This window comes from Taurulus bubalis, assembly GCF_910589615.1.
Source record: "Taurulus bubalis genome assembly, chromosome: 3".
NCBI classification, from domain to species: domain Eukaryota; kingdom Metazoa; phylum Chordata; class Actinopteri; order Perciformes; family Cottidae; genus Taurulus; species Taurulus bubalis.
In genome coordinates this window covers 1871365-1886978 of record NC_136591.1, presented here as the reverse complement: position 1 = coordinate 1886978, position 15614 = coordinate 1871365, and the positions used below count along the sequence as shown (strand labels likewise).

The 15614-nt window shown below is 45.8% G+C and overlaps 1 protein-coding gene across 1 annotated transcript; it reads left to right on the top strand.

Moving 5' to 3' along the window:
* Window positions 1–1751: 1751 nt before the first annotated feature.
* Window positions 1752–14445, top strand: LOC306733559 (homeobox-containing protein 1-like; the record flags this gene model as incomplete). Its single annotated transcript, XM_079214826.1, has 10 exons — window positions 1752–1858; window positions 3634–4227; window positions 6217–6302; window positions 7479–7589; window positions 9528–9681; window positions 9856–9938; window positions 10842–10937; window positions 12092–12186; window positions 12719–12802; window positions 14302–14445. The coding sequence occupies exons 2-10, from the start codon at window positions 3641–3643 to the stop codon at window positions 14443–14445; spliced, it is 1440 nt and encodes a 479-aa protein (XP_079070952.1). The 5' UTR covers window positions 1752–1858; window positions 3634–3640.
* Window positions 14446–15614: the final 1169 nt, after the last annotated feature.

The window sequence follows — 15614 nt, the reverse complement described above, 5'->3', positions numbered from 1 at the left end:
GTCTCCTGTACACGAGGCTCTACAGCTCCACTCATCACTGTGCAGTAGAACCGGATGTTGTATGAATGAACGATATACTAACAAACCCCTTTCAAGGTTTGCTGAGTGCTACTGTGTGAGTGCAGAGTTCTAACTTTTAAAGATATGTTTTGTTAAACTACACATTTTGAAGACGCTACATGTTAAGTTAACTAACAGATGACACTTCCCATTGGTTACTGACTTTACGACTATCATCTCTGCATTACAAGCTCTCTGAACTGTTGTGTTTAAGAATATTAACGCTTCACTCCACCGGGTGCTTCAGTCTAGTGGAGCGCAGGCTGAGTTGGCCACCTGGATCCTTTTGCCCCTTGCAGGATGATTTCTGTTGTAACTCCTCTTGCTGACCGGCTTCCTCCAGAACAGCTGAGCAAACAGAACTGGAACCTTACCACATGTAAATAGGTCTACACGTTTAGAAGTTTAGCCCTGTGGGCGAAATCAAACTTAGGAGGGTCTGATTTGAACTGCTTTTAGAGACGATGCTTCACTATAATCAGAATCAGCTTTATTGGCCATGTGTGTTTTCACTTTGCTCTTCTACTTATACACAATACACAATAAACAAGATAAATGTAATAAGACAAAAGAGACATTAAAGACAACCTGTCTTTAACCTAATTCTAAACACAAGTAACATAATGAGAGAACGTGTGAATACTTTGGTCATTCATTGCTTACACTTTCTGTGTAGGCTAATAAAACAGCAGCAAAACTAAATCTCAATGCAAAACAATTCCAATTCCACCGCTGTGACCTCGTGTTGTCACGACCATCCTGCAATGCACGCTATGCACTGATTGTGCAATACCGATATCATATTTGTGTGCCTCATTTTGTGCAATACTCTTACTATATTGTGTGCCTCATTTGTTTACCTTAAGTTTATTGTTTGTTTGTGTGTTTTATTCAGTCAATCATTACAATACAATATTCTATATAATATACAAAACAGAAAGACTGAAAAGGTATAGGTAGAAGCCAAAATGCTTATATATTCCTATCCTAAATTATTATTATCAATTCAATCAGATAATTAATTCAAAATAAATTGATTGTGCAATACTGCTATTGTATTTTTGTGGCTTATTTTTGTGCAATACTCTTACTATATGTTGTGCCTTATTTTGTTTACCTTAAGTTTATTGTAATTGTGTGAGTTAGGAGGACCCAGCTAAACAAGTGTTTCATTGTACAGAGTAACTCTGTTATCTGTGCATCTGACAATAACAATATCTTGAATATTGAATCTTGAATATAGCCAAATATTTTCCTATTTTTTTAAATGGCCTTCTCCTTGCCACAACTATTCTGTTTTTTACTATGGAATCTCATAATCTCTTATCTCATAATTATGACATAACTATCTCATAATTATTATAATATATTTTTAACTACCATACACATGTCATGTTAACTGTCCCTGTGCTGCTGGTACCTGGTACAGGTGATGGCGGTCACATTAAAACCTGCATTGCTTTGTGACAACTGTAGATCAGAGAGCATCAGCTCCGGTGCCGCCATTGCTTCTGGGACTTGTAGTTTTTATCGTGAAGCACGCCGCCGCCTGGCAGAGGCCCGTCGCGGGAGTGAAACTACAGTTCCCTCGTCGCTACTCGGAGGTGTTACTTGTCAATATGGCTGTTGTCAGACAGACAAAGCGGAGAGGCGAATAATTCTCCTCTGATTATAAGCCTCTGAACGGGGTCGACGGGGCTGTGCTCAAGCCGCGGTGCCGGTCGGCTGCAGTGGAAGACGCCGCGGGGCTTTGCTCGAGTTGCCAAAGTTAAATGGTCAAGGGGACGATCTGAACGAGGTAAGTCGTGTACTTGGAGACGTACAACAGTGAAAGTGATGTTATTAATATCAAACGGCCGCTAGCAAGCGGCGGCTAACGTCAGCTATGTCAGCGCTGGCAGGCGCGGCTAGCATGTTATGCTAATCGCTCCTGTGCGCGAGCGCCATGAAACGGCAGATGTTGGGTCGCGCGCCGTCCTCCGCGATGCCCCGTGCGCAGTCCGCGGGAGCGGCAGGGGCCGGTGTGCGGGTCGAGTGACGCTACGCCGGGGCACTGCCCGCCCGTCCGCCGGAGGACCCGGGCTGCTAACGCTAGCTCCCCGGGCAAAGGGCGTGAACGCGCTGGCTTCACCCGGCGGCGCTCCCCGCTAAACGAGCCATGTTGCCCGGCCATGTTGGGACGATTTAAAACACTGTCAAAGAAACGAGTTAGCTTCACCCTGGGAGCGTCTGATGCCGCGTGCACGCGCCTTGCATTTAGGTAAGGTTATGTTTATGCATGGTGCAAAATCCAACGTGATTTATTTATTTAGTGTGAGCTTTGAAGAGGTCTAGAAGTAGTTTGCGTTAATCACGGAGATGTGTGTGTGTGTGTGTGTGTGTGTGTGTGTGTGTGTGTGTGTGTGTGTGTGTGTGTGTGTCAGAGACAGGCCCGCGTTAGTTGTCTAGTTAGAGAGTAGAAGTAGGGTCACTCATAATGAACTCGTCACCCGTGTGTGTTATATCACCTCAAGGGGGTGTGTGTGTGTGTGTGTGTGTGTGTGTGTGTGTGTGTGTGTGTGTGTGTGTGTGCGCGCCCTTAACCCTACTAAATGGAAGAGTAAACTTGGTGAATGCGTGACCCTGGTGGATAATGATTCCTGAAGCTCGTCTTGCTTGCAGAGCTCTCCTGATGTGACCGCTTCAGGGACGGGACGGGTCTCTGACCCCCGGCGGTAACAACCAGTCAAGAAACTCGTCAACGTCGTCCGGTGCTCAGCCGCCTCGTGGCACAGAGGCAACGCGTTTCAGAGCCCACTCAGAGTGACTGAAATGTGGCCGATTGTTCTCCTTTTAAAGGCTTATTATAGTCACCATGTCATATTGGCTCCCTTCACAATAACTTGAAAACAGCACACACACACACACACACACACGCACACACACACGCACACTTGAGTCATTTCTCCTCTCGTCCCAGTGCACAGCTGTAGAGGAGAGAGCACACAGAGCTGCCGGTGACCTCTTTCTAAAGCGTTTATCATATCAGCGCAGCGCGGGAGAGATGAAAAAAAAAAAAAATCTGCCGCAGTCTTGATTCCAGTCGCATTGATTTTGAGCAGTGCAAATTGCTTATGAAAAACACAAAGCGTGGGTGGCGCCGAGCCGGGGATCCGCTGTAGCTCTGAAGAGCAGCCGGAGCGCTGATAGCATCAGCTGTCAAGGTGACTCCGGCTGGGTCCCAAAAATAGCAGATTTTGTATTCCCGGCCCCTCCCTCCCTCTTTCTTTCTTTCACACTCTTATCTCTTCCTTTTCTTATTTGCTGCTTATTTTCTTCTTGCAGTTTTCACCCCTCTGACTCTCCTCCTCCTCTTTCTCTTTCTCTCTTCCCATCCTTTTCATTTTCTGCGTTCCCTTTTCACTCTTTTCCCACTTAATCCTCTCGTTGCCTCCGCCTTCCTTCATCTGTCTCATTTCTGTGTGACTTTCCTCTTTCTCCATCTGTTTCTCGTCTTCTTCACTTACTCGCTGTCCTCAACTTCTGCATTTCTTCCCTCCTCCCTGTCTCACCACCTGTCTGTCTCTCCTCCAGCAGCAGGATGTCTGACTTCATCGAGGAGCCGCGCTTCACCATCGAGCAGATAGATCTGCTGCAGCGGCTGCGTCGCAGCGGCATGAGCAAGCAGGAGATCCTCCAGGCGCTCGACACCCTGGACCGGCTGGACCGGGAGCACGGCGACAAGTTCGGGCGCCGCACCTCTTCCTCCTCCTCTTCCTCGTCCTGCTACGCCAACAACGGCAACGCCGCCGCCGCGACGTGCAACGGAGGCGAGGGCGTCGCCGTCGACCAATCGGCGGCCGCCACCTCCACCGCGTCCAAGATCTCCACCGCCACGCAGACGCAGTTCGTCGGCGGAGGCGGGCTGTCGCCGTCCCCGAGCAACAGCTACGACACGTCCCCGCCGCCGGGCCCGCCGCCGCCGCCGCCGGCGTCCGCCATCCTGCCCTCGCCGGTCTCCCTGGCGGCGCTGGCGCAGAACGGCCGGGACAGCCTGGCCGCCACGCCCAACGGGAAGCTGTCTCCGCCCAGGTACCCGGTGAACAGCGCGGCGGCGGCGCGGGCGTTCGGGTTCGAAGCGACGGAGGAGGACCTGGACATCGACGACAAGGTGGAGGAGCTGATGAGGTCAGTGGCGAAGGAAGCAAAGCGAGCGAGAAACCTTTGGGCAACTTTGTTTGGGGAACCTTTAGTTGTCCAACTTTAAAAGACACAATCTCCTCCAACGTCGTGGTCGTTTACGAGCTGTATTGGCGGTAATACCAGTAACGATGAGGCAAGACATCCCAGTTTATCTTAGGGGTTAACTAAACAGCACCAACTGGAAGCTCCAGTGAGAGAGATTCATTCTTGACTTTGGGAACAGAAGTTGAAAGAACAATCTCTCCACAGAGTTAATTTAGTTCCTGAGCTTTTGATCAGATCACAACTTTTAGTTTTTTTCCTCCTGTTTCGGCATTATCGCCGTTCACTTCTGGAAAGAGAAGTTGAGAAACCGTTTCTCTCGGCTGTTTAGTAGCTGTGCTGCAGCTCTTCAGTACAGACTGAACACAGTCACCTGCTCATGTTGGATCAAGTCATCATGGAATTAGTTTGGTTGGTCTGGTTCAGCGTGAACATGAACACGTCATCCTGTGAAAACGGCATGAAAGGCGTTCTCGTTGAGATCTTGAGTCATTGTTTCATTGCATTAAACAGAAGTATTGTTTGGTAGACGTTGGGGAAAAGCTGACTTTGGGAAGACAGAAAGAATCGTACCCACACGAGTAACATCAGTTATTATATGATGATTGAAGGAAACTTCAATGCACAGGCGGTTGCGAAAAAGCGAATTTGAAATATTTCAAAAATCCGCCTGACGCTGTTGTGGGACTGTGGATAATATCATGAGCCCAGACACCATGGAGTGTGATGTTCCCACGTATGTGGAGTTTACACAACAAGCATAGAGCAGAACTAGTGGTTATTTCCATGGTGGATGGAGGAAACGGTAACTGTTTTCACAGAGATGAGCCACGGAAAAGGCACGGTTTGGGCTCGTCGACCATCCCACAATGCCCTTCTTCTGATTTCTGTCTCTCTCTTCCAAGTGTCTCTGCAGGCCTTTTGAGTTGGCCTCCTCCTCCTCCTCCTCCTCCTCAGTCTCGTTCAGCAGCTTGTGCTCCATTGATTCAGCGGGTGTCGATACAAGCAGCGTTTTCTGAGCTCTAATTTTAGCTGCGCCGCAAGAGGCCGGCGTGGAGGATATTGATGCAGGATGTCAAGGAGCCGTGACGCATTCCCGTTTCAGAAATACATGAGCGCAGCACTCGGGCGCTCTGCGCTCAGACCGTCTGAATCTGGGATACCGACCGGCTCAAAGCATGCTGCTAGAAGGTGGGTGGGTGGGGCGCTGCTAGAAGGTGGGTGGGTGGGGCGCTGCGAGAAGGTGGGTGGGTGGGGCGCTGCTAGAAGGTGGGTGGGTGGGGCCTTCCAGTAAAAGTGCAGCACTAGGATGGATAACTGCGGTTCTACCCGTCAGACAGGTGTGTGCACCAGGATGAGGCTGTGTACTTACCTGTGTTCTCACCTCCATCCCCCGTCTCTGCACGCTCCCTCACCACCTGAAGGCTGAGAGGCGGGAAACGTGTCCACCAAGTGCATTGTGGTCATTCGTCTCTCAATGCATTGAAGTTCATCCCCTCTGTGTGATGAGGCCATGAAAGACAAGAACAAAGCACAGATGATGCCGGCAGACTGCACCCTAGGTTAGGATGGACTCGTTGGGCTTTGTAGGTTTCCTATGAACTTGTTGTTGGATTGGTTCTTTCTTCAGTGGATGATCTACAGGAACCTAATGACAACATCTCTGCTCAACATTAAAGTGCTGCTTTGTGAAGGGTTTTGTAGATCTGTTGAAGGAATCTCAGTCAACCGAGTATGTATTTGGTCCTGGATTTTTGGATTGCGTAATATCGTTATGTGGCCTAAGTGTTGTCATTTCCTCACTAAAATCTCCTTGTGTGAATATGTTGTGAAAAGCCCAACTAGGAGTTTTGTGAAGAGGCAAACATATGAAGCACCACAAGTGTGTGTGTGTGTGTGTGTGTGTGTGTGTGTGTGTGTGTGTGTGTGCAGGAGGGACAGCAGCTTGGTGAAAGAGGAGATCAAGGCGTTCCTGGGGAACAGGAGGATCTCTCAGGCCGTGGTGGCACAAGTTACCGGTGAGTAGCCTCACACACTCTCACACACACACACACACACACAGAAACCCGGCTGTTTGTTTTGAGGGTTTTCCTGTCGTTTGTTTGTTTGTTCCTTGACATGAATGCAACACGAAGGTCAGGCGTCTTCTCTTACAGAGAGAAGTTGTCCTCATAGTTTAAGAGTTTACCTTCAATCTCAGTTCAGCACAGCTGGGTTTTGTCACATTACAAACTAAAACACACCTTTTACTACACCTGAATAAAGAAAGTAGACCTTCAGCAGCACTTGCATGTCTCTTACTGACAGCACTTTGTGGTTTAACTTTATTAAGTCTCTTTGGATTAAAGCGTCCGCTAAATGAAATGTAATGACAGCTGGGTCTTTCCGTGTCAAATCAGATGTGATCAGACCGTATAAATTCGCCATTTGAGACCAAACATCTGTACATTCTGTCACATGCTTTGGCAAAATTGAGAATTGTGACGCAAACGCATGAAAATGGAAATAAAAGGTTGTGGAGTAGTTGGATGGTTTTAGGCCCCAGGCGGTCCCCCAAAGTATAATCACGTGTTCCTATACTTCAGCTACAGTGTTTGATTGATTGTTATGCCGACGTGCTTTCACATGAACAGAATCAGATATATTGTTATGTTATAACGAGCCATGGTTCCAATCCGTTTCCTTTTGAGGCCAAAATGTGGATAATAATAATGCATTTTATTTTTAATGCACTTTTCCTTCAAAAGAATCTCAGAGTGCCACAGAGCCAATATATAGTAAAACAAATTAAAACAGTTAAAACATAGTTAAAGCAACCCATAATACAACAAAGTAATAGCTGACAATGAATGAACAAAGTAAACAATGCCTTCCTGAACAAAAAGGTTTTTAGGCCTCAAGGTTTGAAGAGTTCAGTGTCTGAGGACCAGCACCTTGTATTCCATAAATATGGTCTTCATGTTAAACAAGATGTGAGGCTCATTATGCCCAATTATGTTTTACATGACTCCTTGGGAGTTTGTTCAATGACTATTTCACAATGCAAAGATAGAAACTCAAGTTTTTTTAATCTTTTATAATAAAAGTATATCCCCGAATCCTTCCGAGGGTTGTCTGCGTGCTAACTGGGTGCTAACTGCGTGCTAACTGGGTGCTAACTGGGTGCTAACTGGGTGCTAACTGGCTGCTTTCAGGCATCAGCCAGAGCAGGATCTCCCATTGGCTGCTGCAGCACGGCTCCGACCTGAGCGAGCAGAAGAAGAGGGCCTTCTACCGCTGGTACACGCTGGAGAAGACCACGCCAGGTAGAGTCTGCAGCGCCAGCCGTGCACCCACTTACTCTGAATACTTACAGGTTTTAAAGTTGGATCTTAAGATAGCAGAGGAGCAGCAGGAGGGAGGAAACTCGCTGCCAGCACTTTGTTAACGAGACGAGTGGAAGCAGACGCGTCATGAGGAGATGATGCCTCTGCCTCCTCGTAGGCTAGTGGGAGCGAATCAGAGGCTGCTGGAGACGAAGGTAGATGATGATGAGGAGCTGGATTTTAGTGTACTTTGTAGTGTACTTTGTAGTGTACTTGGTTGTACTGATTTTAATTTAGTATTAGCCTTTAGGCTGAGTTGCACCCAGGCGGCAACCTGAAGCCAGGAGGCGACTCCTCTGGTTGTATAGAAGTCTATGCTTCATGTATTAAAGCTGCATTCTCTCTCCTGACCACCAGGGGGCGACTCCTCTGGTTGTATAGAAGTCTATGCTTCATGTGTTAAAGCTGCATTCTCTCTCCTGACCACCAGGGGGTGACTCCTCTGGTTGTATAGAAGTCTATATAAATGACTCTACTTCTCTTGATGTATTCCCTCAGTAAACATTGTAAACATGAGTTTATGTCTCAATCTCTAGTTTCAAGTCTTCTTCAATACAGCATGATGTTCATTTAGTACATTATGGTCATTTAGAGTCAAACAGACCATAATAGGGGACGCTTTAGGGCGGGGCTACAAGGTGATTGACAGGTCTCTGCTGCTACCAGATCTATACGGAGTCTCTAAGTCTCTCCTTTATTCTAAATATAGTAACCTCCGTTCATCGGATGCAAAAAAGCTATGAAACTTTAATTTATGTTATTTTAGAGGGATTGAGTAAAATGATCTTTTACAAAGTTAGGGGACAGACTCGACCTAATTGAGTTCCTGATGCTGCTGATACCGGTTCAGGAAGGAAACTGCTCTGCATCACAACAGGAAACTGTTTTTATTTTTTCCCCTTACTGGTTTATCGTCGTCTATAATTCGTCCATCTTGCTCCATTCATTCGGTGCAGCAAGTTTCCCCTCAAACGTTGCGTTCAGGAGCACGTAGGAGTTTTAACTCCTGGAGTAAAGACAGTCAAGAGATGAGCGCTGTCTGAGATCCTGGCTTCCCTGCAGATGATTAACGGCACAAACAGCCGGCGCTCACAGTGGAGGTTACGCTGCCGATGTAAATCTAAGCCGTTGCGCGGCTCGTGTAATGAGTTTTTAGTTATTTATTTTTTTACTGCAAATCAAATCTTTTGTGTGCTCTTCCTTTTCTGCTGCGGTGGTGATTTCAGACGAGGCGGCGCAGCCCGTCAGCACTATTCAGCCCAGCTTCTCATCAGAAGTGTATTGTGAGATCTGCAGACGGAGAGGATTCACACCAAACGCTGGATTTTACGGCTTCGATTTCAACTCGCGAATTCGCACCGCGCCCGGCGGAAAATTCGCCTTTTCGCAACCAAGCGAATGATTGACTTTGCATGTAATCTACTCGCGCGTTAAATTCGGCCACAGACTCGTCCTGTACTGGCTTCATATCGTCAGCTTCCTAAAATAAGTAATTTTTTCAGGTTTTTCAGAAAACACAAACAACTTGACACAATGTAATCTAGTGCACAAGCTGCCTCTAGACACTGACAACAGCAGACTGTAATAACGGTCAAGTTATGTTATAGTTGCTAATATTATGTTCCAGTGAGATTTTCATTGACAAAAATGCTAACTAAATTGCTAGCTTAAATGCTAGCTTCAAAATGCCATCTTGAAAAGCTTGTAAAAAGAGTGTGAAAGTCACTCTGTTGACATGTTATACTACAGGTAGAGTCACATGTTCAACTGAGGATGGAGGAGGTTTTACCAGAGGTGTGTCACGAGCAGATGGTTTAGTCAAAAAATGACCTCATTATTTTTGGAAGGTGACAATGTGTCATGCGCTGCTGCTTGCAGGTGCCACTCTGACCATGCGGCCGGCCCCGCTGCCCCTGGAGGAGATGGAGTGGAGGCAAACCCCGCCGCCCATCACCACGGCCCCCGGGACCTTCCGGCTGCGCCGAGGAAGTCGCTTCACGTGGAGGAAGGAGTGCCTGGCAGTGATGGAGAGGTGAGAGCGGAGGAAACATGGTGAATGAGCTCGCTTCATAACTACTCGCTTATTTCCACATGGAGTTGAGGAAACTTCCCCTCTCTCTGCAAGAAAACATTCACGACTCCAGTTTGCCGACGTCGTCCTTGTGTCGTGAAATGAATGTAATCAATGCGACTCTTCTATTTTTAGCTACTTCAACGACAACCAGTACCCAGACGAGGCCAAACGGGAGGAGATAGCGAACGCCTGCAACGCCGTTATCCAGAAGCCAGGTAGAGACAAAGCGTTTGTGATTGATAATCGCTTCATTTGCTGGTGGAAAATATTCCTGAACATAATGTAAACATTAACATGGATCTACACAGCCATGCATCTTGACATCTTTACACACCTCGTGTGTTTTACATGCATGTATGCGCTACAAAGCAGACTCGATTAACCCTTAGGGGACTTGGGCCTTTTTCTCGATTAAAAAAAAAAAAATAATAATAATCTTAAATTCACCTTTTTAAAGGCACTTACATAAGATACATACCCATGTGTTACATCAAACATTGCAGAACAATCTCAGCTATCTATATAATGAGGCACCATTGTCCCAAGGCAAAAGTGTAAAGAGAAAATATGACCCTAAAGCTGAAAAATTGAAGCTTTCTTTTTGAAAATTCTTCTTATTTCTTGTGAAAACATAACTTTACTCAGGTGGTATATAGGTTTAGGTAATGGAAATAAGTTTACCAAAGGTCTTAGGTTCACAAAAGCAGTGAAATATATGAATACAATGGTAGAAACATGTAAATAAATGTCTAATACTACATTTTCTATTATTGTTTTTTGAGTAGAAATGTGGTCTGTCACACCTTTCACCAAAATGATGAAAAAATATCGACTGAGAAATGACTCCATTACAACATTTTTTGTTTTCTAATAAAATATGTATTATTTGCTGCTCTTTTGTGATCAGGGCCCTTTGGATCTAGAGTTTCTTGGACTTGCTGAATATATTTCATAAACATCTGTGCTCTTCATGTGATGGAATAACAAGTTACTTCTTTTCCACACAGTTTAACCACGATCACTCGTGAAACAACCGCGTTGTATTTAAAAAAGGCACCATCATTGTGACTGGTGAAGGCGGTCCAAGATGCACTGAGTGACGGGATGCTTTGTTTCAGGGAAGAAGCTGTCGGACCTGGAGAGGGTGACCTCCCTGAAAGTCTACAACTGGTTCGCCAACCGCCGCAAAGAGATCAAGAGACGCGCCAACATCGGTAACGTGGCTCTGGAGAAGGACCGCGGGTTACTTCCCTCTGTGTTCATCTATTTCATGTTCATGAACAGCAATGAAACACGTGTATATGCATTGCATGGCTCATCGTTAATTAATTACTTCATTTGCTTAATACTTGTTAATTGGTCACCTGATATGTGGAATGACTTCTGGCAAAGCGTCCTCAACTGCTGTGAACCAGAAGAAACATAATAATAACCCTCTTGCCTCCTGCATTTACCTGGCTGGCAATTATACTTGTAAAACAGAACCTCCATGAACCTGCAAAGGGACTAAGCACGTAACTGGAGCCACCGAAGAGATTCAGTAGCATTTGGCTAAAGTCTGTGCTAACGTGCTAATTTACAACGACACAGCAGTGGATCCCAACCTCCAAGTTGCTTTTCTTAAAACAAATATCAGTTTAAATGTTAATGTTTAGGTTGGTGTAGTTAAGTTTACTCGTCATACTTTGGAATTTTCAACCTATTAATACTTATCAATCTATTACTTTTAGCTAACTATTTAAATGATTTATCTATTACTTTTAGCTAACTATTTAAATGATTTATATATTACTTTTAGCTACCTATTTAAATGATTTATATATTACTTTTAGCTACCTATTTAAATGATTTATCCATTACTTTTAGCTAACTATATAAATGATTTATCCATTACTTTTAGCTAACTATTTAAATGATTTATCTATTACTTTTAGCTATCTATTTAAATGATTTATCTATTACTTTTAGCTAACTATTTAAATGATTTATCTATTACCTTTAGCTAACTATTTAAATGATTTATCTATTACCTTTAGCTAACTATTTAAATGATTTATCTATTACCTTTAGCTAACTATTTCAGCTGTCTATCCATTACTGAGTAGCTATTTATTAAAACGTGTTTTCTCTCATGTGCAACATGCCAATCCCAGAGTTACCATAGTTACAGAGTTACCATAGTTACAGCTGACTCAGTGTGTCATACACTCAGTGACCACTAGAGACAGAGGAACATCTGGGGCGATAATACAAATTTGCAATCTGCAAAAGATTCAGTCATTTATTTTGAATAACATCTTAGGTTAAATTCTTTCTGATAAAGTCAGTGACCCGTCGTAAATCTAATAATCCATCCTCTTCCTCCAAGAAGCCACAATCCTGGAGAGTCATGGGATCGACGTCCAGAGTCCCGGGGGCCACTCCAACAGCGACGACATCGACGGGAACGACTTCTCCGAGCAGGTAGAGATAAGATGAGATAATCCTTTATTAGTCCCGCAGAGCGACGGGGACGGCTTCAGCGTTTTCATTTCATATTATGCTGTGGTGTTTATTTGTTCTTTTCTATTTAATTTAGTTTTCATGGATCGGCGTCTTGCCGTTCATTCACATCCCTCCACACCCAGCTCACTCTGTTCCTGGACAGCATTCCAGTCATTAGTTAAACGTGATCATGCATTTTAAATGTTTTCACTCATTAGCTTCCCTCTCTTTGGTTACAGTGAATAAGTTTATGGGGTTTGTCACATCACACTTGTTAATGCACACGTGTACCAAGAACATGTGAACGCCGGCTATAGAAGCAGTTGAGTTCTTTTACGGTTGCTCAAGGCTCATTCATTAAGAAAACGCTCTTTTCCGTGGGAGCAAAGGAAAGTAGCAACGCTCTCGTTTCAGTTTGAGCCCTCTAGCTTTACGCTTAACTGCACAACAAGCAAATTATATATTTTTTCAAATTCTGCTTTGCTAAATGGTGACCTTTTATTTCCTCCAGGCATGTGACCTGCCCTATTTTGACAAGAGGCCTCTCAGCCGACCTTTTGGCCTTTACCGACTGGAACCCACCTCACCAACACAGGTACATCCGCACAGAAACACGGCAGGGTGATAGCCACAGGGTGATAGCCACAGGGTGAGGGTGATAGCCACAGGGTGATAGCCACAGGGTGATAGCCACAGGGTGATAGCCACAGGATGAGGGTGATAACCACAGGGTGATAGCCACAGGGTGAGAGCCACAGGGTGAGGGTGAGAGCCACAGGGTGAGAGCCACAGGGTGAGAGCCACAGGGTGAGGGTGAGAGCCACAGGGTGAGAGCCACAGGGTGAGGGTGAGAGCCACAGGGTGAGGGCCACAGGGTGATGGTGATAACCACAGGGTGATAGCCACAGGGTGAGGGTGATAACCACAGGGTGATAGCCACAGGGTGAGGGTGATAACCACAGGTTGATAACCATAGGGTGAGGGTGATAGCCACAGGGTGATAACCACAGGGTGAGAGCCACAGGGTGATAGCCACAGGGTGATAACCACAGGGTGAGGGTGATAGCCACAGGGTGATAACCACAGGGTGATAACCACAGGGTGAGAGCCACAGGGTGAGAGCCACAGCGCCGCGTAGGGATTTAAGCGCACTAGGATCTGGTTCCCCTTAACCCGGGTTACTTCTTTGTTGCCATGCCAGTCCCTTCCCATTACGAGGCGCAGTCCAAAGAGAGGTTAAGAGCTGTCAATTCACCACCATCATACTCACATTGCATGTCTTTAAATAGCCGGCAAGATACAGTAATCAGGTCACTTAAAGTTGATTTGATGCCATCGCTCACCCTCAGTTGACCTCATTATTTAACAATGTGTATTTAACAATGTGTATATATATATATAAATATATCTACCTGCCAGCACCTCAAAGATCACTATTTAAAGTTTTAGGTTACCTTTTCTTTGGCCAGGCAAAGTGATCTTCTGAGGTCTGGTTGAAAGATATTTCCCCTTTTGGACAGAGCCAGGCTGTCTGTCTTCTCTTGCTCACAGTTTCTATGCTAAGCTAACTGTTGATCACAACTGATCATTTGCTAAGCCTCGCCCCCATTTCTTCTCTCGCTCAGCACATACAACGATCACTGCGACAGTTAGCCATCAGTGCTCTGCTTGTCCCTGACAGCCGGAGACACTTTAGCAGCCGGGAACCGTCTAGTTTAGCTAGCTAACAGATTTAAACAAAGCTAACACCAGTTGGTTGAAGACGCCGTCTTTGGCCGACTTCATAATGGAACCGGCTCCAACAGGACGTGACCTGCATACTACAAAACAATGTAGTATAGTCGGTGGTACTATACTAGTTAAGCTAGTCCAGTATGATAGCTTACGTTAGCTGTTTAATGAATTCCTTACACTTTTTGCTCTTGTGTTTTTGGTTCTTGGAAAGGATGAGCAAAGACACAGCCAGTGCTTACCACTATCACAGCCAGAAGCCCACAGCCAGAAGCCCACAGCCAGACAGGCCAGTCAGAGTAGCGTAGGGTTGACCTCATGCTGACCTCCTGACCTCGGGCCTCCCGCTCTCCCCGTCTCCAGGACGACGGCGCGGCGCACGGCGAGCACCAGGACCCCATCTCTCTGGCGGTGGAGATGGCCGCCGTCAACCACACCATCCTGGCCCTGTCCCGGACCGGAGGGGCGCCCGGCGACATCAAGACCGAGTCCCTGGAGGACGAATGAGCGGGGCGGGATCGGAGGAGGGGAAGGAGAGAGGGAAACTGAAATAATGCTACGTAGCTAACCTTGTGACGGCCCCTCCTCCCTCAGCCCACGTAAACAGTAACCCCCATATACAGACACAGCTGGCGGCGAGGGATCTCCACCCTCTGATCTCCATGGAAACGTTCCACGTGAAGGAGAAAGAGTCCAGACCTTTTCCTCCCCATCCCAAAACAAAATGGACGTCTTCTTCTCACAGGATACCTCTTCTCTTCCCTCGCCTCGTCCAGCGACACTCAGTCTCTCTCCTCAGCGTCAACCTCAGAATAATAATGTGTACTATATATATATATATATATATATATATATATATATATATATATATATATATATATATATATAAGGTTCTGGTTCTCAGTCACACTCTACCTACGTATCCTCAAGAGTCTCCGTCGGGCGAGCAGCCATCGTCCGGTTAAAGATGAAGGTTTTCCTCCTCTTCCTCAGGAGAAGCTCTTCTTGTTTCCTCCCCTCTGCTGTTGGATGAAAACCTCCATAAAGACGGAGCCTTAAACCTCGAGGCTGGCCTTAACAACTGCACCTTTTACTTTTTTGCAGTACACATCAGGTTTTCAAGTTTTTTATTTTTCTCTCCCTGACAACGAGGAGCAACAAGATGTTCTTTTAGAATAAAAGTCTAAATCAATGTGAAGGTTTATATCCAACAGCAGAGCTTCAGTTCTTTCATCTGCATCTCCCTGTTTGTTCACATTTAGCTACGAGGATCAGACTTAGGCTCGACGTGATAATCAAGCTGTTCAGGGGATTCCTGCTTTGTTTTAAATGCCAAAGGAGAAGAGGCTCGGGTCTGCAGAAGCCGCTCCTCGTCCACCAAAGTGATCTCCGTGTGGTGAAGAAAGGTATCGCGATAAACCCCCGAGATATTTACTACGCTGCCTCTTTATAAGAGCCTAAATGATGCGTTTCTTTTTAATATCAGCGGTTATGAATTAGACGAAATCCACACTGGAAATGTTTTAGAAGATCTGAACCTCTGAGGAGATCTCTAGCCTCAAAAGGTGAAAGCAAAGACGTTTAAAGTGGAAATAATCCCCCCAGGTGGAACTTTTCCCAAACTTGTTATGTCTGTACGTTTGAATATGAAGCGAGAGCCGGGAGACCGTTAGCTT